The 27,240-nt window shown below is 44.9% G+C and overlaps 1 protein-coding gene and 1 pseudogene across 1 annotated transcript; both read right to left on the bottom strand.

Annotated features, from left to right (window-relative positions):
- Positions 1–7,417: 7,417 nt before the first annotated feature.
- On the bottom strand, positions 7,418–8,118 carry LOC109943307 (uncharacterized; annotated as a pseudogene).
- A 15,989-nt stretch (positions 8,119–24,107) lies between these two features.
- LOC103644270 (uncharacterized) lies at positions 24,108–24,593 on the bottom strand. The gene has a single exon (XM_008667475.2). The coding sequence runs from the start codon at positions 24,591–24,593 to the stop codon at positions 24,108–24,110; it is 486 nt and encodes a 161-aa protein (XP_008665697.2).
- Between the last annotated feature and the right edge of the window lie 2,647 nt (positions 24,594–27,240).

The following is a 27,240-nucleotide window of genomic DNA, read 5'->3' as shown; positions in this document are numbered from 1 at the left end:
GGGACTCCGATCCTCCCCGCTGTCGTAGCGTCCCCCACGCCTGGGGTGATAGCCTCAGCACACCCTCTCGTCAAGGTGGGCTCGACGGTCGCGATGATGGTGCTCGTTGCCGAGGCGGCCCGGGGCCGCAGGCGCGGTGTTGCGCGTGCGCCCGGTGTAGACCGAGGCTTCCCGCATGAATCGGGAAGTCGCGGCATGAGGTTCCGAGGGGTATCCCTGCCTTCGGGAGGCAGAGCTCTCGGCCCGTCGGACCGCAGCGCCTTCCAGGAGATTCTTGAGTTCTCCCTGGATTCGCCGACCCTCGGTGGTTGATGGCTCCGGCATCGCGCGGAGAAGCATCGCTGCCGCCGCCAGGTTCTGACCGACCCCACTGGATGCAGGCGGTGGCCTGACCCTGACGTCGTCGGCGACGAGGTGCTGGAGACCCTGGGGCAGGTGACGTTTTTCTCCGGCCAGGGGTTGGCCCACCCATGCCTGCCCGGCGTCCCGGCGGATCGGCTCAAGCGCTCCTGCTCCTACGTCGATCCTGGCCTGCGCCCCGCGGACTTGCTCGAGCTGTGGGTCGTAACCCCCCGCCGGAACGGGGACCACAGCTAGCTCCCGCGAGATGTCGGCGCGAGGCACCGGCCTAGGGAGATCACCGTCCTCTGGCATGCCGAGATGATTGCCTTCGGAGTGACCCCCTAGATCGACGTGGAAACATTCGCGGCTTGGGCCGCAGTCCTCGTCGTCGAGGCTGCGGCTACCGTCGGAACAGTCGGAGAGGCAGAAGTCACATGAGGTCATGAAGTCTCGCATGCCACTGGGGTTGCCAAGTCCAGAGAAATCCCAACAGATGCTGGGGTCGTCGTCTTCCTCGGACCCAGAGGGCCCGTAGGTCGAGACGTCCGTCAACCGGTCCCAAGGCGACCGCATGCGAGACCCCAGAGGGTTTGGACTCGCCTCTACGAGAATGCCTGCCAAAGCAAGATTGCTAGGCGGGTTGAGGCCGAATCCAAAAGGCGTAGGATGGGAATCGGTTGGTACCTCTTGATCGTCGAGCGGCGATGAAGTCACGTCGGGGACTGACTGCACCGTCGCGTCAGGCACGAGGGCGATGCCCAGCAAGCTTTCCGCAAGCGCGCTGGCGTCGTCCATTTGCTCGGGTTTGGCGTGTCGTGGGGAGATGGCGCTCGTCTTCGTCTCAGACGCGAGATCGATGCCCGGTGCACCCCTCGTTGGGACGCTGGGGACGTCAACTCGCTCGACAGCCGACGAGGCGCGGCCTCCTGCTTGGCCCTGGTTGCCCCGCCTCCTCCTCCGTTGCCGGGGGAGAGGACAGAGCGAGCTTGAACGTGGTTCTTCCACCACGCGGGGAAGACGTCGTCGATTCCGCCGCCGGCGGGCGGGTTGTCGACCGCCTTTGTCGTTGTCGCGCGGCGGTGGAAGGAGTATCATGTCGTAGCTGCTGTCGAGGGACATGAACTCAAGACTCCCGAAACGGAGCACCGTCCCGGGTCGGAGAGGTTGCTGGAGACTGCCCATCTGGAGCTTGACGGGAAGCTGTTCGTCAACACGCAGCAGGCCCCTACCTGGCGCACCAACTGTCGGCGTTTCGAGACCGGGGGTCCCTCAGGCCGACGAGTGAGTGCCGCGTGCCCCAGCCCAGATGGGTCGAGCGCGTGGGCGAGCACAAAGGGGGGAGAGGAGCGAGGCGGCCGGAGTCCGGCGTGAGAGTGGTGGGAATCCCGCGGCCTTCGTGTTCGTCCCGCGCCTAGGTCAGGTGCGCTTGCAGTAGGGGGTTACAAGCGTCCACGCGGGTGAGGGAAGCGAGCGGCCCCAAGGGAGCGCCTGTCTCGTCCTCGTCCTCGCGCGGCCAACCCTCTCTAAGAGGGCCCTGGTCCTTCCTTTTATAGGCGTAAGGAGAGGATCCAGGTGTACAATGGGGGTGTAGCGTGGTGCTACGTGTCTAGCGGGGGAGAGCTGACGCCCTAAGTACATGCCAATGTGGCAGCCGGAGAGATCTTGGCACCCTGCTGGTGTGATGTCGTGGCTGTCGGAGGAGCGACGGTGCTTGGCGGAGGGACAGCTGTTGGAGCGGTCGAGTCCTTGCTGACGTCCGTCTGCTTCCGTAAGAGAGCTGGGAGCCGCCGTCGTCACAGAGCGTGCGAGGGCGCCATCATTGCCTATCTGGCGGAGCTAGCCAGATGGGACACCGGTCTTGTTCCCTACGGCCCGAGGCGGCTCGGGGTAGGGTGATGATGGTGCTTCCTGTTGACGTGGCTGGCCTGCGCCCTAGGTTGGGTGACGTGGAGGCTCCTCCAAAGCCGAGGTCGAGTCTGTCTTCCGTGGCCGAGGCCGAGCCCCTGGGTCGGGCGAGGCGGAGGTCGTTCGGCGGAGGCCAGGGCGGAGTCTGAGCCCTGGGGTCGGGCGAAGCGGAGTTCGTCGTCTTCTGGGGCCAAGCCCGAGTCCGAGCCCTGGGTCGGGCGGAGCGGAGTTCGTCGTCTTCTGGGGCCGAGCCCGAGTCCGAGCCCTGGGTCGGGCGGAGCGGAGTTCGCCGTCTTCCGGGACTTAGCCCGAGTCCGAGCCCTGGGTCGGGCGGAGCGGAGTTCGCCGTCTTCCGGGACTTAGCCCGAGTCCGAGCCCTGGGTCGGGCGGAGCGGAGTTCGCCGTCTTCTCGGGCCGAGCCCGAGTCCGAGCCCTGGGTCGGGCGGAGCGGAGTTCGCCGTCTTTCGGGACTTAGCCCGAGTCCGAGCCCTAGGTCGGGCGGAGCTTCCTATGGCGCCTTTGGCAGGACCTGACTGCCTGTCAGTCTCACTCTGTCAAGTGGCGCTGTAGTCGGAGTGGCGCAGGCGGCGCTGTCCTTCTGTCAGACCGGTCAGTGGAGCGGCGAAGTGACGGCGTTCACTTCGGCTCTGCCGGAGGGCGCGCGTCAGAATAAGGTGTCAGGTCACCTTTGCATTAAATGCTCCTGCAATTTGGTCGGTCGGTGCGGCGATTTAGTCAGGGCTGCTTCTTAGCGAAGGCAGGGCCTCGGGCGAGCCGAAGATGTGTCTGCCGTTGGAGGGGGGCCTCGGGCGAGACGGAAACCATCCGGGGTCGGCTGCCCTTGTCCGAGGCTAGGCTCGGGCGAGGCGTGATCGAGTCGCTCGAATGGACCGATCCCTGACTTAATCGCACCCATCAGGCCTTAGCAGCTTAATGCTGATGGGGGTTACCAGCTGAGAATTAGGAGTCTTGAGGGTACCCCTAATTATGGTCCCCGACACCTAGTGAGTTATAATCATCAGGTAAATTATATTTTCTAAATGGAAGCAGTGAGAACATAATGAAACTATCCTAGCAAATTCACCTATTTTATTCTACTCAAATGATGGACACATAATATAAAAAAAACTTTCAAGAAGACAAGCAAGTCACGACATGACCTCTAGCATCATGAGATACTCATTTACAACAAGAACACATATAAAAGAATCCAAATTATGTGCTCAGCATGTACCGAGTTTTCTATATACAACAAAAATATAATTCATGATTCAGACAGACTCAAAGAGGAGTTAGGGAACTAAATTAACTGCACATTTTTTATAAAATAATCTGTTGTCAAGTTATGTGAAGGTGCCAATTCTTCCTTACATTGATGAGAAAAAAAGTGTTTGAGGCCGATCTCTTTCAGGTATCTGGTCATGAATTCATGATTCATACAGACCCAAAGAGGAGTTAGGCAATTAGCTTCTTTCTGTTAAAACATCTAGCATTTGAGCCATAGAACCAGTAAAAATGGTTGGTCAAGGATGTCCTTGTCCACTCCTGCACTAAAAATATGCATCCTTGGTTAGATTTACAAATTGCATTTGGCCTGGTGACATATGGTTGTACTCTGTACTGATTGTACAACCAGTGTCACGTACTCACATGCTTAGTATTCAAGTGCTGATTTTAAACCCGTGAAGAGAGCACACAAGGAGATTTTCTTCTTTAGGTATATATATTGCTAACACAAATCAAAAGGTATATATGTGTATGTGTATGTAGTTCACCTACATGTTTGCTAGTGTATAGTTTCACATGGTTGCCACTATCAGACCATTGGTGCAAACAATACTCATACTAAAGCATTTTTTCAATGGTTCCTATGGGAGCTTCCTTTGATACCTTAGCATCATTTGACAACAAATGCAGTTGCTCTGGTTCCACATAACATATTGCATCAGTATTGAAAAATACTAACCATGGTATAAACATAAAACAAAAATAATCTCCATTACAACCTGGATCTGCTTTATGAGATTTACCCTTATGCTTTTCAGCAGGAGAAATTTCGTCTGCTTCATCCTTTGCATCAGAGTCCTTCACTTGCACTGCTCACAATCAAATAAAACACAAGACCATTGGATCCACAATCTACTGAGCTTCAGTGCAACAAACTGTTAGAAGAAGAGCCTTACTATTCCCCTTTTGCAAACGTTCCTAGTGGAGCACGATTCATTGCTAGCTTAACTCTGATTTTCCTACCAGAAACAGGAGATCCATTCTTTTGTTGAATAGCTCGATCAGCATCTTGAACAGTTGCACTGGCATATACAGGAACAAATTACATTAACCAAATCATCGCCTAACAGTGTCAATGAAAACTCCATGCCCAGATTATTAGCAGCAGCACACTTATACATGAACAATCATAACAAACATTGGGACATGTAACAATATGATTAGTTTATATCATTTGATCATCCTGGTCAAGCCTCTACTCTCTAGTGAATATTAACTTATGGTCTACGGTCACCAAATTTGCTAACAATAGCACTAAGTTATGGTACACAGAGCGGTATAGTCTATGTGCAGTAACCACATGATGTGCCGGTTCCTGGGCCATTTGAGACTGACATACACGAATTTACGGTTAACATTAAAAAACAATCAGCTCGACGGATATTCACATCATTCGCTCAAAAAGGCTCCTCGATAACAGAATACAGTAATCCCATAATACCATCGGCGATTCCTGAGAGAACTTACAATTGCACGAACCTGAAGCCTCGACTCTTCTCTGATCCTGCCGTAAAGAAACCACGAAGGTAGAATTAGCCAATGATACCACTCCCGACTAAACAGCAACCGGATTCGTACAGCTCACCTTTGTCTGCGACCATAAAGCAGCGCCACACTGGGCCGACCTCGCTAAACACCGCCTCGAGCTGCACAACAACAAAACGCTTGGTTCCGAGCTATGACCGCAGCGCCACACTGGCTTTAATATAATGGATTTACATAGATAGTCCACTGGATAAAGCATGTCACCCCTCTATTTTGATGCAGGGAGAGTACTCTATAGGTAGTGTTGCTTGGTACTTATGTCTCGAGCTATGATCTGTTGCAATACATGTAGCGTCCTGAGCTATGACCATTGATTAACAAACCTTTTGTCATGATTGCAGAACCAATAGCATGTTTAATGTGGCTGAAAAAATAGTGTTTGTCTCCATTGAGTTTAATGATGTTCCTTCATTTGTTGCCTGAATCTTATTTCTATGCCAGACTAATTTAGCTTCAGAATTTTGCTTAATTTTTTAGATAAAGGTAAACAAAAATTTGGAATTTAGTAAACACACATATGCATTGATGATCAACTCTAAAGCAAAATATCTATACGTATATGTTCGTGCGCGTGCGAAGGCATTGGTATGTGCTGGATTTAATTTGAGCCCTCTTCTTGCATTAGGAAGAAGCAGCATGTCAGTTCTTTAAGTTCTGTTTTCAATAAGAGAATCTGTATCATGTGTCTTTTATACTACAGATTCAGTATGATCCTTCCATATTTAAATGCTTTCTAGGCCGTGTAACACCAAATCCTGATTTAGAACACAACAATAATGTTCTTCATTTTCAGAGAACCATTTTCTGTTCTGCTTAGGTGGTTTCAGAGAACCGTTGCAACATCTGGCAGTTGTGTTCATTAAAAAATGGTGTGTTCATTAAAAAATACCAACCGGAGCGCATATATACCAATTGCAATTTTTATGAACTGCTAATGACAAACAGCTAGCAATACCAACCATAACCATGCCAATAGAAAAAAGCGGACCATAGCCATGATTTGAAAAGAAACCATTTCTCAATTCATTAGGGAGAGTATATCTGCAGTGGCACTGCTTCCCAGACTGCATTTGACATTAAAATGAACCAGTGATTACTAATTTACATCTTGTAAAGAGAAAGACGAAAGTTGAACAGTACAACCAGAATTTGCTAGTGATGCCCTTTTTGGAGAAAATCTACATTGGAACTGTCAGAGAACTTTATAAAAAAGCAATCAAAATGCATACTATTCAATAATCAAACAATAAGGCCTGAAGTAAAAATCTTTTTACAGTATTCAAAATGAAGTTTGTACAACTTTTTAATATGAATAGAGGCTCAAAGTAAGTTAGATGCCACTCAACTCAGTTGGACTTGATAAAGCCATAAGCCACGGAGGAGGCTCTGGTCACAGATCCCTTGCATAGGGAAACTTCAGGTATGTTTCTTGTTAAAAGAAAGCAATGTATTTACAACCTTCTATATAGGCTAGCCGTAACAATCTTTAATAATTAGCATAGAAGCTTATCATCATGCCCATGCTACCTGGGTAATTTGGGGCCATGGTTTCCTTCTACGTGAGAAGGTGCAACCCACAATGGTATTCCACATTTCCACAAGACTTGTAATGATTAAATCTTCAAAATTCACTTTAGACTGGGAGAGTAAGCTCCAAAAGAATTACAATATCTAAAGGTACTAATGTTTTAACTCTAAAAACTGTTTGAATTCATAATGCAATAGAAATTACTTATATCAATTTCTGGTCAAATAAAGGAATGCTTAACTGGGGCCTTTCATGTGATGAATAGTAGTGCTTGGTCGTCAAGGCCAAATAACGAAAAATAAAATTAAAATCTATACTTGATACTCTTAATAGCACGTGTCACCATATCATTTGTTCTAGATTGCTTTTTATAACGTTCACCAGAACCATCCTCTTTGTTCTTGACAGGACTAATTGGAAGACGTTTTGTTGAATCTGGTTTGATATTGTTTCAGGTATGATGACATGCTCTGCAGCAGCACATTTATCACCTTTGTTGTCTATATTATTCGGTCGTGTTAATTTTAAATTAAATCGACAACATATGCTTCTTGCAAAATCACAAAAACAGATTAACAATATGGTCATGCATTTTGTATTCTTGCTTTTCCAAAAACATTTCCAAAACTTAAATCTAATATGTATCAAGCTAACCCTAAATGCATAGAGGACTAATCGAGCCAACACAGTTAGGGTTGAAGGCTTTGATTCTAGTTGGATAACCATGCTGATTTCCAAATCGAGGATGAATGGAGCAAGATCCATACCTCAGGATAACTGAACTCTAGAAATCGTCTCGTATCTATTATGGGGAAGCCTTGGCGCTTGGACTGTGTCCTGCTGGTCGTCCCTCTCGCTATGATTGGGGATGTCGGTCTCCTGAGTCCACGGTGAGGTCTACTGCCGAGCTCCGCCACAACGCTTCCACCGAGCGATGAACCGAACGAACGGGAGTTCAGCACGCTGTCGCTCATGGTCAAGCACGAGGGGGTGCTCAGCGAGGGACGACGTCGAGACACCATGCGGGAGATGGCTGATATGGAGGCGGTGGTGCCAGGTTGAGCAGGTTGGCGGCGTTCTCATAGAAAGGCGAGGAGGTGGAAGGAGCAGGTCGTAGGTACATCGGCACCACCTCCTCGGGGAGCGGCGGTGGTCGCATCTCGGCAGTCGGGGAAGGAAGGGCGTCGTTGGAGGCCATGGGGCGAGATCCGGCGTTGAAGGCCGTGCGGCACCTCGGCAGCCGGGGGAAGGAAGGGCACCGTTGGTGGGGGAGCCGCGCGGGATCTCGGCCGCGCGCAACATGTGGGGGAGGAAGGGTGTCGTTGCCGTTGGTGGGGTAGTCGCATCCTTGCAGCCGGGGAAGGAAGGGCGTCGTTGGTGGCCATGGGGCGAGATCCGGCGTTGAAGGTCGCGCGGCATCTCGACAGCCGGGGAAGGAAGGGCGCTGTTGGTGGGGACTCGGCAGTATTTGGGGAGGAAGGGCGCCGTTGGTGGGGGGTCGTGCGCGGCATCTTGGCAGCCGGGGGAGGAAGACGCGCACGGCATCTCGGCAGGCGGGGGCACGGTGGTGTGGACGCCCTCACTGCGTCCTTAAGCACGGGCGAGGAGCTTCTACAAATCGACGGTGGTCGGGGGGAGGAGCGTTGATGTCGAACGGGGGCAGGGTCACGGTGTCGCCCCCTGTGGACGCCTCCAGCGCCTGCGCCACCATGAATTCGGGCATCGCCGAGGGGGGTGAGGGCAGGGGAAGGGAGGGGGAGGCCTTGAATCCTAGACGCGTCCGCAGGGGTGTTCTCGGATCCTGTCACCGCGGCGCGGGACAGGGGGAGCAGGGGCGGCGGGTGCGAACAGGGGGAGCAGGGGCGGCGGCTCACGCGGGGTGGGAGAGGGGGAGGCGGGGGACGAACGTGGGCGTGGAGACGAGGACGAACTTGGGCGTAAGCAGGGGCGGACGGTGTAGATTTACAGAAGCGATTGGACGGTGTAGATTCACCGAAGGCAGAACCAGGGGAGGCAGCCTACCCCTTGCAGCCTTAATAGGTAGTATATAGATTGTTCATCAGATCTAGTGTATCGTGAAGGATCCTATCCAGATTATAGAGCTTTGTGGCTTGTGGAATCATACTTCGAGTGAATCTTTGCAGTCACTTGTGTTATATATGACATCTCCTCGATTAATCTTCAGACAAGTGGTCTAAAATAAATCATCTTCAGGAACTGAAAATTTTCACTTATTACAACTGGTCTTCTTCTCTAGAATGTTTGATGCTTAATACTATCACATGCTTTCTCAGATGTTTCACCTTGTATACGAATACTACTTCAGTAGTATTTGAGATGTCATGAAAGTTGGCTGCAAAGGAGGAAAAACACACACGTGTCCCCACTTCTTAACTGAGCATTAGCAGTTCCAGAGTAAAAAATGTTACATACACAAGACATTTGCGATGTTGTTATATAATGATCCAAACATGACGTGTCCCGAAAGATGAATAATCATCCCAGACAGGTTCTTGAATCGTATATATATATCACATACTTGAAGATACACTCCAGATATCCTGAAAGGTCTACGGGACAAGCAAAAACACAATTGACACGAAAGATAAGACATCAACAAAAATGCCCGCCTTTCATCTGCTCTCTAAAACTGCTTGCTGGTCTTTTTCAATCTTCGGTTTTCGCCTTTTCTAGCTTCTGCAATGCACAATAGCACAAGTTAACACACGGCTCTAAAGAATATGCATAGAAGCAATACAGCAAAGAACAGTAAAAACCATCTTTGAAATAGAACAAACACAAGATGCTATCACAGGGCTTAAGGATATTTTAGAACATACAGGACTCGACTAAATGAAATCATATTATTTATGTAGCACCTGTGAGTGCAGGTGTTCAGTTTGTTAAAAAGCAATCTCTTTTAAAGCTCAAATCGCATCCAGCCTATAACCTGAATTCTGCATTCATTCACAGAGGGTTTACCTATACAAATACCGCTAACTTGGCACTGCAAGCAAATGATCCCCAGGATTTGCTGACACCTCAATTAAAGGTGCATCAAGTTCTAGTAGGATGTAAAGAAAAAGATCCAAAGAAATTGTAGCAAAAAATAAGTCATGCTAATCAGATTTCAGGGGCAATGAGGATCGGGGAAGGTCCCAGATTCCAACACTGAACCAGATGTGAGCATCGGAACCAAATGAGACATTAGTTATAACATGAAGAACATCCAGAATTCATTTAACCTTCCACTTAGGCTGCAACTATGCAGCATACAAACATCCTATCTAAACAGCTAGGATGTTCAGACAAGTGGTCTAAAATAAATCATCTTCAGGCAACGGAACTGTAAATTTTCACTTATTACAACTGGTCTTCTTCTCTAGATGCTTAATACTATCACTTGCTTTCTAAGTTCTGATCACTCATAGCACTCTCTGCTTGCTCATAATCTCTACTGTTTCTGAGTTCTGATCACTCATAGCTAGGTAAACGCTATTATTCAACTCATGAGTGATTTTCTGATTACCTGTTTAAACGCTGACAGAGAGAAGCATGATTGATGAACAAAGTTCATCTGTGCCTTTAATTTGTCAAATCATGCTTCGAGTGAATGTTTTGCAGTCAGCTGTGTGCAGACAAGTGGTCTAAATTAGATCATCTTTCATTCATCTTTGGAATGTCTAATGCGCTAGTCATAACATGTGGATGTTTATAAGATGATGCTGCTAACAAGTACTCCGTATTTGCCATTTTCACTAGCCATAACATTAAAAGAAGACGTATTTGCCATTTTCACTAGTCATAACATAAAAATAAGACCAATATTAGATGAAGTTCACCCAGCGCTCGAAAAATAATCCTTCAGACAAGTGGTCTAAATAGATCAAACTGATGAATTTCACTTACAACAGGTCTGGAATTGAATGTCTGATGCTTCATCTTTAGTTTAGAAAACATGCATTTTAATGGTGGAGAAATAAGCCTTTAGTTTTGCACGTTCCACATGGATGTTTCACCTTGTATACGAATACTACTTCAGTAGTATTTGAGATGTCATCAAAGTTGGCTGCAAAGGAGGAAACACACACGTGTCCCCACTTCTTAACCGAGCATTAGCGGTTCCAAAGTAAAAAATGTTACATACACAAGACATTTGCGATGCTGTCATATAATGACCCAAACTAGGTGTCCCGAAAGATGAATAATCTTCCCAGACAGGTTCTTGGATTGTGTGTGTGTGTGTGTGTGTATATATATATATATATATATATATATATATATATATATATATATATATATATATATATATATATATATATATATATAGAGAGAGAGAGAGAGAGAGAGAGAGAGAGATTCCTAGTCTTCCAATAATAGAGGAAGCACAGGCCAGTCAATGTACCCCCGGTTGAACCAAACATGGTCAGCATATCCTCACCCACGTCTGTTAGCCACGCACGCGACCCCACTCGTTTGACACCGTCTAAAACTGTCTTCGCGCAACCACGGCCGATAAGCCCGCGCGAGAAGGTAGGGTTTCTACCAACTGTCTCTGCGGAACAGGAAGGAAACCACTGAATCCCGGCGACCGAGGCGGTCCGACCACGGCGACTGGCCATTCGACTTCCGCCGCTGCCATTCATCTCCGCAACATCACTCTGCGGTTTTGGAGCCCCGATTGAAGAGCCATTGCTGTTCGTGAAGTTCCGCAGTATCGCTCGACCTTCAAACACATCGAGGTTTCTGTCGCCGTTTGAGGTATTTTTATCGATTTGAAGTCGTTCCGCATCTTTTCCTCAGTTATAAGCTATGTGTGATTTTAATCCATCTCCACATTCTCCAATCGGGCGCGTTATCTTCAAAAAAATCACCCATAGCATCACTCTGCGGTTTTGGAGCCCTGATTGAAGAGCCATTGCAGTTCGTGAAGATCCGCAGTATCGCTCGACCTTCAAATACTTCAAGGTCACCGTCGCCGTTTGAGGTATTTTTCTCGATGTGAAGTCGTTTCGCATCTTTTCCTGAGTTGTAGCTATGTGTGATTTTAATCCGTCTCCACAGTCTCCAATCGAGCCGGTTATTTTTAAAAAACAACCCATTTCGTCGATTTTATTTTACATCCCCAGTTTATGATATATATGCACATCGATACAGCTATATATGCCATTTTAATTTTTAAGACCGACACAGTTTTATCCATGTTTCAAGCTCATCACAATGTGTATTTTAATATGAACTAGTTATTTAAATATTTGTATATTCAGTTGATGAAAATGTGTATTTTTTATTATGCATTAGTTGCACTTATATGAACTAGTTAGGTAATATTTATGATTGTATTTATACATGGTTCCTAACTGTTATGGCATGTAACCGGAAAAGGTAGTTTAATTAAATACAGTTATATACACTATGCAAAATGGTCATGACATATATGTATTCATACACCATTTTCCTTAAATTCAGTCATTTGTCAACAGTTACATTGCTTGCTGAATCACGAAGTCTGTTGATCGTCCTCCATCGAATCCAAAAAGATTAACTATTGAATCAAGCCAAGAGTTGTTTTCAGTTGACATTTATAGACGCACAAGATCTAGCAGCTCCTCCCAACATGCTGATAATACCCAGACCAAGCTGTAGCTAGATCCTCAGCCGCCATTACCAGTTACTCGTTTATGTAGAAAGGCGCTAGCTTGTCGGGTGAAAAAAGGTCATCCTGCAACACCAGCCGCATCGTCTGACGACGATTTTATGCCTCCTCCAACATTGAAGCACACTTTTAAATCAGCTGCACCCTCCAGTTCAGTAACTAACCATCCAAAGAAAAAGTCTCGGGTATTGAACACGGACATCCCACCCCCACAAGTTTCCATTAAGTCAAGCAGTTCAAAGTCTGCTATTGATTTGAAGACAAAGAACATTATGAAAACAAGTTCACCTAAACAGAGGACGCCCAGAAGATCTCAGGTACTATGCATATATTTATTTTTGTTTAGCTGTTATTTTGGGTGCACAATCAATGCTTTTGTAATACCCAATTGTTACATTCTATAATATGATTTGGTATGCTTGTTTGTTAGTGTTGTTACACTATAGTTATTTACAACCATCCGATAATTATTATAGGTACAATTATATTCTCATTCTTTGTAATAGTATCTATCCACTGTGTAATAATACCTATCCATTTATTCCAGCAGAAGTTGAACATCCAATGCATCCCGTATGATGTCCTTGTGTTGACTTGGATAATGAGTGATCGGCAGCGTGACGCTGTTGCTAGGTTGGGATTCCAAAGTATTTTTTATTTGCGTACGAATGCATTAGAGAGCAGGTCTCTATTAGGTGGTTGATGGATAAGACAATATGCCCAGGTGCTGAAAAGAATTCAAAATCACAAAAGAGACGGTTCGACTCATATTGGGTTTGCCTAGCGCTGGAGGTGGCAGGGAATTCACTGATTGGTATGGTGAAATTGATGCTGCTACAAAACTGAGACGGGATCTAAACATATCTAAAGATGAGTTTGATGTCGTTAAGCTACAGGACATGCTAGTTGTGGGGAATGACGATGAGCTATCCATCAGATGCTTTTTTCTGATTTTATTCAATCGGCTACTGTTCCCATCTGCTTCATGGGGTATTACCAACAATGAGTTCCTAATGACAACAAATATGGACCACATGGCCGATATTGATTGATGTCAATTAGTCTATACTGATCTGTGTGATGCTGCCAGTCCTTTGCACAGGAGGAGCACAACAAACATAACTGCAACAGTTTATGGATGCTCCCTCATCATTCTTGTAAGTTACTTTCTGATTAACAACCACATATATGCACTTCAAACATTTTTATATTTGCATACATAATCATTTATTACATAGATATTTAAGTTTTATGCTTATTGTCTATATGGTTCTTAGATATATTACCTTGACCATTTACACCACCATGCGTCACCTCAGAACAAGTTTTTTGACAACGAGACAATAAAAGATTTGACTAGGGCTAACAGATGTGGCTCCCGCCAACCTGGAGAACCATTTGGTGATGGAGAGGTTAGCCATTAACATTTGTTTTGATGTTGATAAAGATGTTATAGTTCCAATACACGCTAACAGTTATCACTGGGATTTAAACAGTTTCGTAGCCGCACAGAGACTTGTTATGTTATTGCTCCTGAACGACCGATTTCTGAGATATTCAACATATATGTCCCACGCATCAAATATTTGATTGGCAACAAGCTAAATTGTCTGCCCACCCAACATCGTCCAATGTTCGAATCATTGTTTGATGCGCATGACAAGGAGGTTGACAAGTACTGCGCTTCTCTTCAACAAAGCCATCACATGCTTGTGTCCAAGCAGATTGAACTATCCGAGGCATTTGGAGAAATGATAGACAAAGTTCTAAGGGCTGCGACGAAGCATGATCCATAGCATGAAGGTACTAATAGTTATGCTTCTTTTTCACTTACATTATTCAGCTCACCAATAATGCATAACTAAAGTTCATTTAGTTTTATATTTTTTATAGATTAATTTATGCAACATATTATATAATACTTATGCCTTCAGTTGTATTACATCATCACCAATACCTTTCCTGTATGATTAGATTTAAATATGTCTCATACCTCGTTTGATGAATTTCATTTGATTTTACATGTAAACTATTATTTTTTACATACCATGTTATTATGCGGATCTAGTTGGTAATAATATTCATGCATTACCATTATTTTATAACTATACATTTTAATTTTTGGTTCACATCAACAACAACTAATTTTATCATGTTATTGTGCAGATCGAGATAAACTACCAACAAGCACATCGTCACCAATAAATGACCCTGTATCCACGCCTCCTGTTGGAACCTCTGATAATCAGCATCATGATCGCCCCACTCAGATTCCAACTGCTGATATTAAAGGATCCGACTAGGTCAGTAGTTTTGTCATATAAAAACTTAGGTGTAGGCATATACACATATCTATATCAAATAGAGCATACTAGTTCACATGATGATATACACCAACTTCATATGTTTCCCATACAGGTATCCGGTGTAAACGTTGGTATCGAAGAATCGGTCATGGATGCTCCAATCTTTGACAAAACTCCAATATCAAATGTTTGTTTTATTTTATTCCCAACGATTATCCTTATAATTACAATATGTTATAGTAACCCTCATATATCTGAATGTTTTTATTTATTTTTTCATAAGGCTCCCATTACCGATAATATTGCTGTCACAGAAGTAACTCCACCCCGAAATTCTGTCAGTATATATTCTTCATAATATTTTGGTTATATTAGCATTACCCTATATCGTTGTATTATATTCACATACTTTATTGTGTTTCAGGAAGGACAAAATCCTGTTGTGCAGGATCCTCCCACCACTGGTGCCCCAAAGTTCGACAAAACCCCTTTGACAGAAGTAAGTTATGTCCCTTTCATTTCATATCATACTCACATATATATACCATATTACATACAAATTTATGCCATTGTATACTAACACATATACATATTAGGCAACTAATGAAGTGGTTAGAAGAACTATTGACAGTCAAACTGTTGATGCTAAACCTCGTCATGTATCACGTGAACAATGTACTCGCCAATTGCTTAAGTTCATTTGTTCCCAACAAATGGAGCAGAGCATGTATACACCCCTTATCCCATCCTCTATTTAGTATCCATAATTATTCGACCTTCAAGTTAATATATTTTTTTGGCAGGTCCATTATTGATTTTGGAGGATATGGTGGTTCTTTGTTGGATGTTGTTGAATCTTTTGGGCCTCATAAATGCCTTGACAACCTTTTCATGCAGGGATTCATTGATTGTATTCGTGATGATGATCAATTATGCAATCCAGATAACATAAGCAACACACTTATAGTAAATGTTAATGTTGGGGTAATGTTTTTGTATTGCACTCTTCAAGCATTTATCATGTTTCGTATTTTGGTGTATAAACATATCTTATTTATCAATATATTTATTATGCAGGTTGTTCTGAATATGGAGGAGCTCGAACAACATAGTTCAAATCCACAACCTTTCTCAACCTCCGTTCTTACAGATTTACTTGTCCGTAGCCTTCCTCCAGTTGAAGCTCTAAACAAAGTTAAACTGGTGAGTCCCAACCATTCTTGTTTGTAAGATTATATTAATGTTTCTTTTTTATAAGTTTCCTTTTTGATACCAAACACTGTTATCTTGCTCACAGTATATTCAGTTTTTTATATTTACTTTCTTTTTTCACATTCATATCATTCTTAAGTCATATCCTATCAATTTATGTTAACAGATCATGGTTCATATGCTCTGTCGTAGTCACTGGACTCTATATGCAATCAATTTCCAGCTTCGTTGCATAGACATTTTAGATTCAAATTCATATGGTCCAGCCCTTGGCGGTACTACCTGGAAAGATATCCACAATGATCAAGTAATGATAAATGGAATGAAACTCCCATCGTTAGCATGGCGTTACAAGAAGCTTGACCAGATTCTTGTATACTAAAATTTGGCAACTTCAAAATTGCGCTTCTTCCCAACTGTCCAAACATGCAGCCAGGCTCCAATGATTGTGGCTTTTTTGTCACTAGCTTCATACGATGATACGACTTTGATGATGGTGATGTATCAGAAATTGTTGTACCGGTACATTACTAAATTGCTTCTTTGTTACTGCATAAAATCAGTATTAATACAATTTCTAACCATTAATAGAACTATTATGACAAATGCAGGACGAACCAATGGACCAACATGCGTTTGTTTTACATTACCTAACCTTTCATGGCAACAACAGGGTTTACCCCTTCCCTGTAGAACTAATCCCTTTCAAATATGTTCCAAGGAAACGACGTTGTTTAAAAGCCAAGGTTTAGCTATCATAGCTGAACATCATTCCGTATGGAATCTACAATATGTCTATGCTACTTCTCATGACACTTATGTCAAGTGTTTCAAATGTCTATGCTACTTCTCATGACACTTATGTCAAGTGTGTCAAGTGTTTATGCTACTTCTTATCATACTTATGTCAAGTGTGTAAAACCGCTATGCTATTTCTGATGTCAGTTATCTCAAGTGTGCCAAGTGTCTATGCCATTTATGTCAAGTTTGTCAAACTATTAATCATTATGTCAAGTGTTGGCTTAGTTCTAGTTCCAGACATTCCAGACAATCATGTTCAGTTTGCTCTATCTTCAATGTATGACATTGGAAGTATGACTGTTACCTATATGGTACTGTTACGCACATCCAGTCTACTTTTTATGATGATCACATCTTATATGTAATATGTGTTTGTCCTTGTTTGACATCTAATCACGCCATATTATTTTTATTTGACATGCTTTTTCATTACATTCAAGCATTATTTATAACTACATTTGCATAACTCAAATGATGACATTATATAATGCACTCATGCAATAGAAGTTGATGTCATTGTTCTATTACAAACAATTACTACGTCACCACACTATTTTCCCACATCTAATTCTTCACCCATACCCATCTGTTCACCAGTTGATTCATTGTCTTCTTCTTCAACCATACGATGTTTTTTTTTGTTGTGGAGGTTTCATTCCATTGTGGAACATTTGTTTTACTATTGATTCTTGAACCCGGCGGACGTCCTCTTTTTCGATTAGCCAGTGTGGCTAGTCTTGCTATGTTCTCTTCCAGAGACAAACAAGTCCTGTTGTTGTGTCCATCTGCAATTCCACATAGCTGGCATCTCCTATTCTTCTTTTTTTCTCCTTTGGCACCTAGTTTCAGAATCCTTTCTTCTGTATTTTTTATTGTTCGACCTTTTGGTTTTGCTCGATCCAGCATACCCAGGTTTATAACATCCACATTAAAATCCAACCTCTGCATCATATAAAATCGATATTCATTACTATACCTATATAAATAAACATTGCATGTGTAATACTAATAAACAACAATAATTAAGGCTAACCTTCTTAGCTTCTGTGGATGTACCCAACTGTTCGATTTGGTCGTGTGATACATGCAACGGAGAACTTGTATCACACACCAACTGATGCATGTTACTATTGTCGACCTATATAGCATAACCTAAATCTATCACCATGTCATTGTATCATATCCATAACCATACTACTCACAAATTCTATAAATTTTGCATATTTACCTGTTTCCCAACTGGAACTAGTTCTAACGCAGATCCACATCCGGTCACAATATTATGATCATCCTGCATTATAACATTCGTTGTAGTCAATTGTATCGTATATTCATTTCATACATGACTATCTGCAAGAATATATATTTATCTTTACATACTATATAGGTTTGGGCTGCGCGCGTGGAAACGCGTTCCTGGGCCGAATTGACACCCGCGGCCCAAACCAGCTATTATCTCTTTTCTCTTTTTTAAAATTTTTTTATTTCTTTTCTTTTTTATTTTCTTGATTTCAAATGTGAATTTGAATTTTGCTATGAGTTTTACCATTGAGCCAAATGTACAAATTCAACTCCTAGTGCAAGAAGAATATGTATTTATTTACATATTTATTTTCTGTATATAATATTTTATTTCCTTTCCTCTTTCTTGATTATTTCTCATTTCCAAGTATTCAAGTTAGTCATTAACTCTCAAATTTGGAGATTAATTTATTTCTATTAATGTGACTACTATTATTATTAAATGCACATACAAACAAAAGCCAACATGATGCACAATTTAGTGATATCATTTATTAATTATTTACTTTTAAATGGGGTGTTCACATGTGTTTACATGTAGAGGCAACTCATATATAGGAAATAATTTCCATTTCTTATCCTTTACAACTTGGGTATTACATACATTTCGCAGAGCAATTGGCATTGCAGGATCTTGATCTGCAAACGATCACAACACATTCATTTAATTTTAATTTTATGACGAATTAGCATAACAAATTCGCATACCACATACCTGTCAGCATAACTCTCGATCCCTCGCATCCCATACATGTTTTGAATGCATTGAAAGCCCATTCAAATGTTTCAACGGTCTCATCTCCCAACAACACAAAGCCAAACACAGTACATTCCAGATGGTTGTTACCTCCAATAAACATGCCCAGTGGTTTATCATATAGATTGGTCTTGGGTGTTGTATCAAAGGTCACAACATCACCATAATCTACATATTCCCCTGCATACTTGCATGTGACCAAAAAATACTCACTATTTTTTCATCCTTGTCTAGCTGAAAATCACAAAAGAATTGTGGATTCTGTTTCTTGCATGCCGTAAAGAAAGATAGAAGTTTAGCTACATCATTAGCGTAGTTCTTTCGTATCCTTGCTGCCCTCCTACAAATGTTTTACCCAAAAACTACCATCAATTAATCATAAATATATTTCATATACTAATATTTATGCCAATCCATATATATAAACTCAAAACAAATATTTCTTACATGTTTTTTAGATCTTGAGCAGTTACTGGTACGTTCTCTGGCCCATCATGCATGTCTGATATAACTATGCAATGCTGGGGCACCCGGCTATCATGCATTGCATCAACAAAATTTATGAATTCCGCATCCCGACTTTTGTTGCAACGTAGATGTTGTTTCTCTGCTTCGTCAGTGATGAAATCATAATTATGCTCACTAGTTCAATATTTGCAGCTACCACATTTTTTACCATCATCATATTTTTAATTTGATTCCAGCCTTACATTGCTTACGTCCAGAATTCCTATTCCTCAACCTAGGTGTATCATTTGGTCTAGGTGCACTTTTTCCTTCACGTGAACAATTTATCCACTTACTGAACGTCTTGTCCCTATATTTTTTCAAGGGAAATCCAACTTCATATGCTTACCTTTTATAAAATTTATATGCATCATCAATATCCTTGAAAGTCATCCCTACTATTGGAACTATATTCGGATCAATGGTTGTTCGCTGTAATTCATTGACAATGTAGAGTGTACAAATGATTATGCTCATAACAATCTACTCAAACAACTATCAAATACAACAATTGAACTTACATGTGAATGTAGTACTTGAGGTGTATCCATCTCCCGGGAGCTAATATTGGACATCGGAGGTCGAATCCGATGTTCTCCTTCCTCCCCATTGCTTATCTCGTTGATTCGAGGCCCCATTAGAACATGAGGTGGTGTAAACATTAAGTTACCATCAACGACTGCCTCGGTGTCTTGACGAATCACAACTCCATCTCCTGCCATTGCCGGCGATTATCCAGAGTTGGCCATCTCCACCGCCAACGATTGATGCAGTCTGAAGCCTTATGTTTTTTCATATGAAGACAATGATGGATGCTACACTAAACGTGTAACCGCATCCCCCTTTCCAGGGTATTTCCACTTTTTTCAAACTGTTACCGATAATGGAGCAAGTCACCTAGAATCCAAATATCCCTCAATCACTATTTACGCCATATTAACTCAAAGTTTTATACCAAATGGTATATACTATATACACAACATTTATAGCGTATATGTGTTACGCCATATCTTTTAACATCTTATTCCATATTTTATCTATCCCTTCCACCTTTATGCTCCATGGAAGATCCATAAATTCCGCGGCCACAATTAACCGAATCCACGTCTGCATGAGGAATCTAATCCCTATAATTCCGCCCACTACCATATGATAACACCCTTGCCGTTCTGACCAACGTTTTACCCATAACACACTTCACGATGACGTCCAACCTGCACGTTCCCTGTCACGGTCCGATCGAACACCCACGCGTTCGGTTCCAGTGGTCCTGTACGCTCCCCTGACCCCGTTACCGACCAGGTCTCCTATTATCCGAAGCCCAGGGCTCCTATTATACCTGCCCTATCTCTACTGCTCTATAAGGGTTCAGTGTGGGCGTCCACCAGGGCTACACCGTGCCCCCACCCTGGCGCCTCCGGCCTCCACCACGCGTCCTCGCCCCTGCCTCCCCCCTCACTGCACATTCACCTCCCCTGCGACCTGCCCCGCTCGCCCCCACCGCGGCCGACATTACGTGCCATCAACGCATGCGCCCCCTTCCTCGGAGACAGTGGTTGCCTCGCCCATCCCCGCAAGGTACACGGCCCCCGTCCACTCTTACTCTACCCCCATCACCCCAATCCCAGTCACAGTCTCTCCTAAATCAAGTAAGGAGATATGTAGATCGACCGGATGGTGAAGGATCCGGGCGGTGGTAGACTAGGTGTGACCTGCAGTGGAGACGGGGAGGAGCTCCTTCACTGTTGTGCTGACGAGCGCTCCCCTGCGTGGTAAACCCTAATCGACTCACACTTCTTGCAAAACATATCGTAACACGGCATAAGAGGTCAATAATTGAACTGCTCACACGTATCATTGCGTCCTATCAGCTTAAGAAACTGCTCTGCGTACAAGACGACATACACATCCATTGGGTACCAAGTCTGGGTTTTCTGGAAAACTCCAAACCAAATAATATCAGCAAGTTGGCTGGTCAAACCTTAGTCAACCAGGACTCTATTGGTTGAACTCATCCGACTACTTCAGCAAACCTTGGCTAGACACGACCCAGCCAGATAGGTCTCAGTCGACTAAGCTTTAGCCGGCCAAACCTCCCTCAAGCTAAATTTAGTCGGCTAGATGTCGTTTAGCAAAAAACTCGACTTACTCACAACCAGGCCAATAAAATGATCCTCTGAAGAAAAGATATCGGGAACCATTGAGTAGATTGTTGCTCAACTCAACTCAAAGCTCGGGGGCTACACCCATTGGGTGCACCGATAACATGGGAAAAGAAGTTACACTTAAAGACAATCAAATAACATAGTTCATTCTTGGTGTCTCGAGCCTATTATCCTTGAAAATTCGCTTGAGCCTTGGGGGATTTTGGGAGATAGATGTCCCATGGGCCACTAAGGCATAGATACATTCCATGGGCCACCAAAGAGGCCCCTGATAAGTCACCCAATATAGCGCATAGTGGGCCTCGCTCGGGTGGGACAAATAATAACCGAAGTGACGACGTGGGGAATAGCTGAAAATATCGAAGAATATTGCACGTGTATACCGATGGTGCATGTGTCCTGCAGGGGGGTCACGCTGCGTGTCCGCAGAGGGATCACCTAAACTCTAAAGACGCGTCCTGAGCACAGCCGAGCACCGGATCACTCAGATGATAACTTGGAGAAGGAAACCAAGCACCGAAAGAATAGGCATACTTGTAGCAACAGAAAGTAGACTCAATTGGACTCAATGATCTATAAAGGGATGTCTCTTCAGTCAGCTATATAAGGCTGCAGAAGTACCCCTACAAAAAAGAGACAGCACTCCATAGATTGATAGGCAACTTCATCTTCCACCTCCCACAATCACATGTAATCTGGGAACTCAGAGCAATCCAATACTCAACACTACAGGACGTATGGTATTACGCACTTGCGTAACCGAACCCGTATAAATACCTCATGTTCCAACGTGTCCCTGCACGTATCATCGAGCAGCGATCGACATCGCCGTCCTCCCAAAAGCTCTACGTGGGTTACCACGTAGTGCGTCGTCGGGACTAAACACCGAAACTGTTCGTACAAGGAACAAAGTCCTGTTAGAACTCAAGGAAGACGGTTCTAACGATCGGATTCGAAATCAGCATATGGATAAAATTCCTTTTTGAATTTTTTAGAAAAGAGTTTAAATCCAAATCCAATTTTTAGGTGTGAATTTAAATTCACACAGGTAAAAATAATGCTCCAGCATGCAGCGCATAAACAAAATATTTATTTTAAGAAAAATATTATTTGAAATGTTTGATCCATATAAATGTCCTCTAATTCAAATAAATATGGGAGATAATTTTATTTAAATTTCAAATTAGAATTTTGGAACAGCAAATCATACATGAATACATTACTAGCTCACACTTTGTTTTTAATTACTTAGTACACTCTATGCGATAGAACCAGCCATTCATGAATATGACGCCCTTGTCCTTGCCACAACCGCCGAGGTGGCCGAGGGATGGGTGGTGACTGGGGGAGGGGAGGGGATGAGAGGTGGCGATGGGGGTAGGGGCGACACGTAGATTGGTGTCATGAGGGGGGTAAGCGGGAGACGGCGGCGTCGAGGACAAGGGCGGGGTGCGGCATCAAGGCCGAGAAGCACGGGCCACGCAGGAGGACATCAGAGACAGTGGCGGATGCGGTGAGCGCAGGGTGAATCGTGAGCGGGGAGGACAGGGTTGGAGAGCACGGTATCGCTGTGCACGGCTATAGTTGATGCTTAATAGGTAGTAGAGATTTAGTTAATTATATATAAAAGTGGAGCTTTAATTTAAGATTTGGTGTGGTATATAGTGAACAGAAAAATTATTTGTTTTTTTTAAAAAAATATAGAATTAATCGTGTTATTATTTGTAATAAAGTAGAGAACGTAATGATTAGTGTAGAAAACATAACAATGAAAATTTTATGATGTTTTTTTAATCTTGAATACGATGTCTTTTGTGGCCTCGTAGAATTTTGAAAACAAATTAAACTATACATAAAAATCAGGTTTTAGAAGCAAGGGACCGAACAAGGTGAGGGAATACATTTCGGTATTGGCATCTTAATTATAAAGATTAATATTGACGCTACCGAAATCAAGAGTAGGATGATTTCCTAGTGGTTGTTTTGAGTTTTAACGTCTAAAAGAAATAAAGAAACAGAAATACATATGCATATGCATGGTTTGTTTTGACGTCTAAAACAAATTTACAAAGTTTGTAAAAGAAAACAAACAGAAATCATCCATCGTCTGTAAAAGAAAACAAACAGAAATCCATCGTTTGTAAAAGAAAACAAACAGAAATACACTGCACGCAGCCTATCACAAACAGAAATCCATACCATTTCGAGATTTATCTCCTATATATCTAGTAGATCGATCTGTTTCACAGTTCAAAATTCTGCTGTCAGACTTATCTCGTAAAGGTGTATATAAACACCTACCTAGCTACCTGCCTGTCCGCGTGCAGTGCAGAACTTACGTAGACACAAGAAGCTAGCCATCATCGTCCCCCACCCGCGGCGACAGAACGTACGCGCTAGGCGCTAGCCGATCCACCATCACCACCTGGAGATCGGAGATCGGTGGCATATGGCCGCCGACGATCACGTCTTCCGGGCCACCAACGAGGCGTCCGTCGCCCTCCTGCGCGGCCTCCGCGCCGGAACCGTCGACAAAGCCTTCATCCACAACGTGGACGTGTACACCGCTGCTCCTGAGGAGCTGGTCGCCGGCCTGGAGCCGGTGCCGGGCACCGACGTGACGGAGGACGGGTACAACAGGCAGTGGTACCTATACTGTCCGAAACGATACAAGAACGGCGTGGGAAGGGCCAGCGGGCACAGGCTGCGCGCGGTGGAGACCGCCGGGACGTGCTGGCACTCGGAGACTGGCCCGAAGCCCGTGGAGGGCTTGCCCGGCGCCACGTTCTGCAGCTTATCCTACGGCCGCAAGGAGAAGGAGGACGAGGGGACGTCGGGTCGGCATCGCCATCGCTTCGACAGGATGGGATGGCACATGACCGAGTACGACGACACCCAGGGCGGCGGCGGCGACCACGTGCTGTGCAAGGTGCACCGTTCGTCCTCGTCTCTGGCCAAGAAGAAATGCAATACCAAGAGGACGGCGACAGGCGATCACCCCGAGGCGCCGCCAACCAAGGTGATCCGCGACGTGCAGGTGCAGCAGATGCAGGACCCCGCCGGCGCCATCTTCACCGGTGCTACTGCTTACCCGACGATGGATGATCCCCGGATGGTCGGAGGCGAGTTGGGCAAGTCCAACGTCGACTACTTGCTCAACATCAACAATGTCGATGGGGAGCAGCAGCAGCAGCAACAGCCATGCGCTGAGCCGAGCAGCGACGTGCAGGTGCAGGTGGACCCCGCCGCCACCTTGATGCCCAGCTATGTTCATGGTCATCAACAAGGCGGGGATCCCCTGATGGCCGGAGGCAAGGAGGAACAGAGTCGACGCGTTGAGTCACCAGAGGCGGAGCTCGACTACTTCGACGACTGGTTCAACAATGTCGATTGGAAAGGTTTCCTAGAGATACTGGGAGACAATGAGGAGCAGGGGTTACCGCTGCAGCAGCAACCATGCATTGAACCGGCCGAGCAGAGCGGCGACGTGCAGGTGCAGGTGGATCCCGCCGCCACCTTGATGCCCTGCTATGTTCATGGTCATGAACAAGGCGGGGATCCCCTGATGGCCGGAGGCGAGGAGGAACATAGTCGACGCATTGAGTCAGCAGTGGCGGAGCTCGACTACTTCGACGACTGGCTCAACAATGTCTATCGGAAAGGTTTCCTAGAGATACTGAGAGACTATGAGGAGCAGGGGTTGCCGCTGCAGCAGCAGCCATGCGTTGAACCGGCCGAGCAGAGCAGCGACGTGCAGGTGCAGGTGGTCCCCGACGCCACCTTGATGCTGGGAGACCATGAGGAGCAGGGGCTGCCGCAGCAGCAGCAACCATGCGCTGAGCCGGCGGCCGAGGAGAGCCAGAGCAGCAGAACCGTGCCGTCCGTTTAAAAATCTGCTGATTGTAAACACTTGACAGGGAGATTCACAGTATGCATGGTTGTTTTACTTTATTTGATGTTATTCATATCGACAACTCGAGATTACCCTATGTAGATGCTGACAGGAAATTAAGATGATGTTGTATGAAGCAATGGGAATTAATGTATATAATTGTTCATCAGATCTAGTGTATCGTGAAGGATCCTATCCAGATTATAGAGCTTTGTGGCTTGTGGAATCATCACTACCGGAATCCGAGGCTTTGCCGAGTGTTGTATTCTTTGCCGAGTGCCTTTTGTCGGGCACTCGGCAAAGAAGGCTTTGCCGAGTGCCGCACTCGGTAAAGCTAGGCTCTCGGCAAAGAGCCCCTCTACCGAGTGCTAAACACTCGGCACAGGTAGGCACTCGGCAAAGACAAGTTTGCCGAGTGTAACGCACTCGGCAAACGGGGCTCTCGGCAAAGGGCCGTCAGCGGCCGTCCCAGAGCTGACGGCCGTCAGTCTTTGCCGAGAGCCAACGGCTGGCACTCGGCAAAGAGGCTTCTTTGCCGAGTGTCCCACATCTAGCACTCGGCAAAGAACTCTTTGCCGAGTGTCATCTCTAGACACTCGGCAAAGTATATTTTTATTTTTTTGATTTTGTCTCTCCAACTTTTTGTGGTATGTTCCTACACTATGTAGACCTACATGTATCATTTGTGGACAATTATAACAGAGATTCAATCGTTAGTAGATTTAGTTCGTTTATTTGAATTTCTTCGAAAAATTCAAATTTGAACTGCAGGTCACTCGAAACTTGGAAAACCGTGCATGAAAAAAATGATATTCATGGTACTTAGCATAAGTTACGACCGATTTCAGAAGCGTACCGAAAACTTCGAGCAACATGCTCACTAAACATGGCCGTGAACTTGGCATCCACATGTTTAAAAATTGTATAAAACACAAACAAAGTCAGAAAATCATGAAACTTGTCCCCGTGTCATGATATCATATGTATAGGCTGTGATAAAAATTTTAGAGTATTTGGAGAAAGTTGTGAGACACTATGTGTAGAAACCTAAGAGATCCACATTGAAACTCTATGATTTCATGTGTAGTCTTCTTAGGTTTCTACACATACTGTCTCACAACTTTCTCCAAATACTCTAAAATTTTTATCATAGCCTATACATATGATATCATGACACGGGGACAAGTTTCATGATTTTCTGACTTTGTTTGTGTTTTATACAATTTTTAAACATGTGGATGCCAAGTTCACGGCCATGTTTAGTGAGCATGTTGCTCGAAGTTTCCGGTACGCTTCTGAAATCGGTCGTAACTTATGCTAAGTACCATGAATATCATTTTTTCATGCACGGTTTTCCATGTTTCGAGTAACCTGCAGTTCAAATTTGAATTTTCCGAAGAAATTCAAATAAACGAACTAAATCTACTAGATATTGCAAACACTGTTATAATTGTCCCAAAATGATACATGTAGGTCTATATAGTTTAGAAACATACCACAAAAAGTTTGGTGCTGAAAACAAAAAAAATACAAATGTACTTTGCCGAGTGTCGTGTGGTTGACACTCGGCAAAGTAGCCTTTGCCGAGTGTCCCAAGGTGGCACTCGGCGAGTGCCGCGGATCTGGCACTCGGCAAACCATATTTTAAAAATAAAAAAAAATCTTTGCCGAGTGCCGCATCGCGGGCACTCGGCAAAGAACATAAACTTAGCCAATCCGACGGCTTCTCCTTCTTCTCTCTCTCACTCACGCTCACTCGCTGCACGCCGCCGACGCCCGCGCTCGCTCGCCGCCGACCCCGCGCCCGTGCCCACCCTCGCCGCCGGCCAGGCGCCGCCACCGGCCGCGCGCCCGCCGCTCGCCGCCCCCGCCCCCACCCTCGCCGCCCGCGCGCCCGCCGCTCGCCGCGCGCTGCCCGCGCGCCCGCCGCTCGCCGCGCGCCGCCCACGCCGCCCGCGCTCGCCGTGCGCCCGCGCGCCGCCCACGCCGTCGACCCCGCGCCGCCGACGACCCCGCGCCGACGACCGCCGACGAC

Source organism: Zea mays, chromosome 1 (genome assembly GCF_902167145.1).
Source record: "Zea mays cultivar B73 chromosome 1, Zm-B73-REFERENCE-NAM-5.0, whole genome shotgun sequence".
In the NCBI taxonomy this organism is placed as follows: Eukaryota; Viridiplantae; Streptophyta; class Magnoliopsida; order Poales; family Poaceae; genus Zea; species Zea mays.
This window is presented reverse-complemented; position numbering and strand designations above follow the sequence as displayed.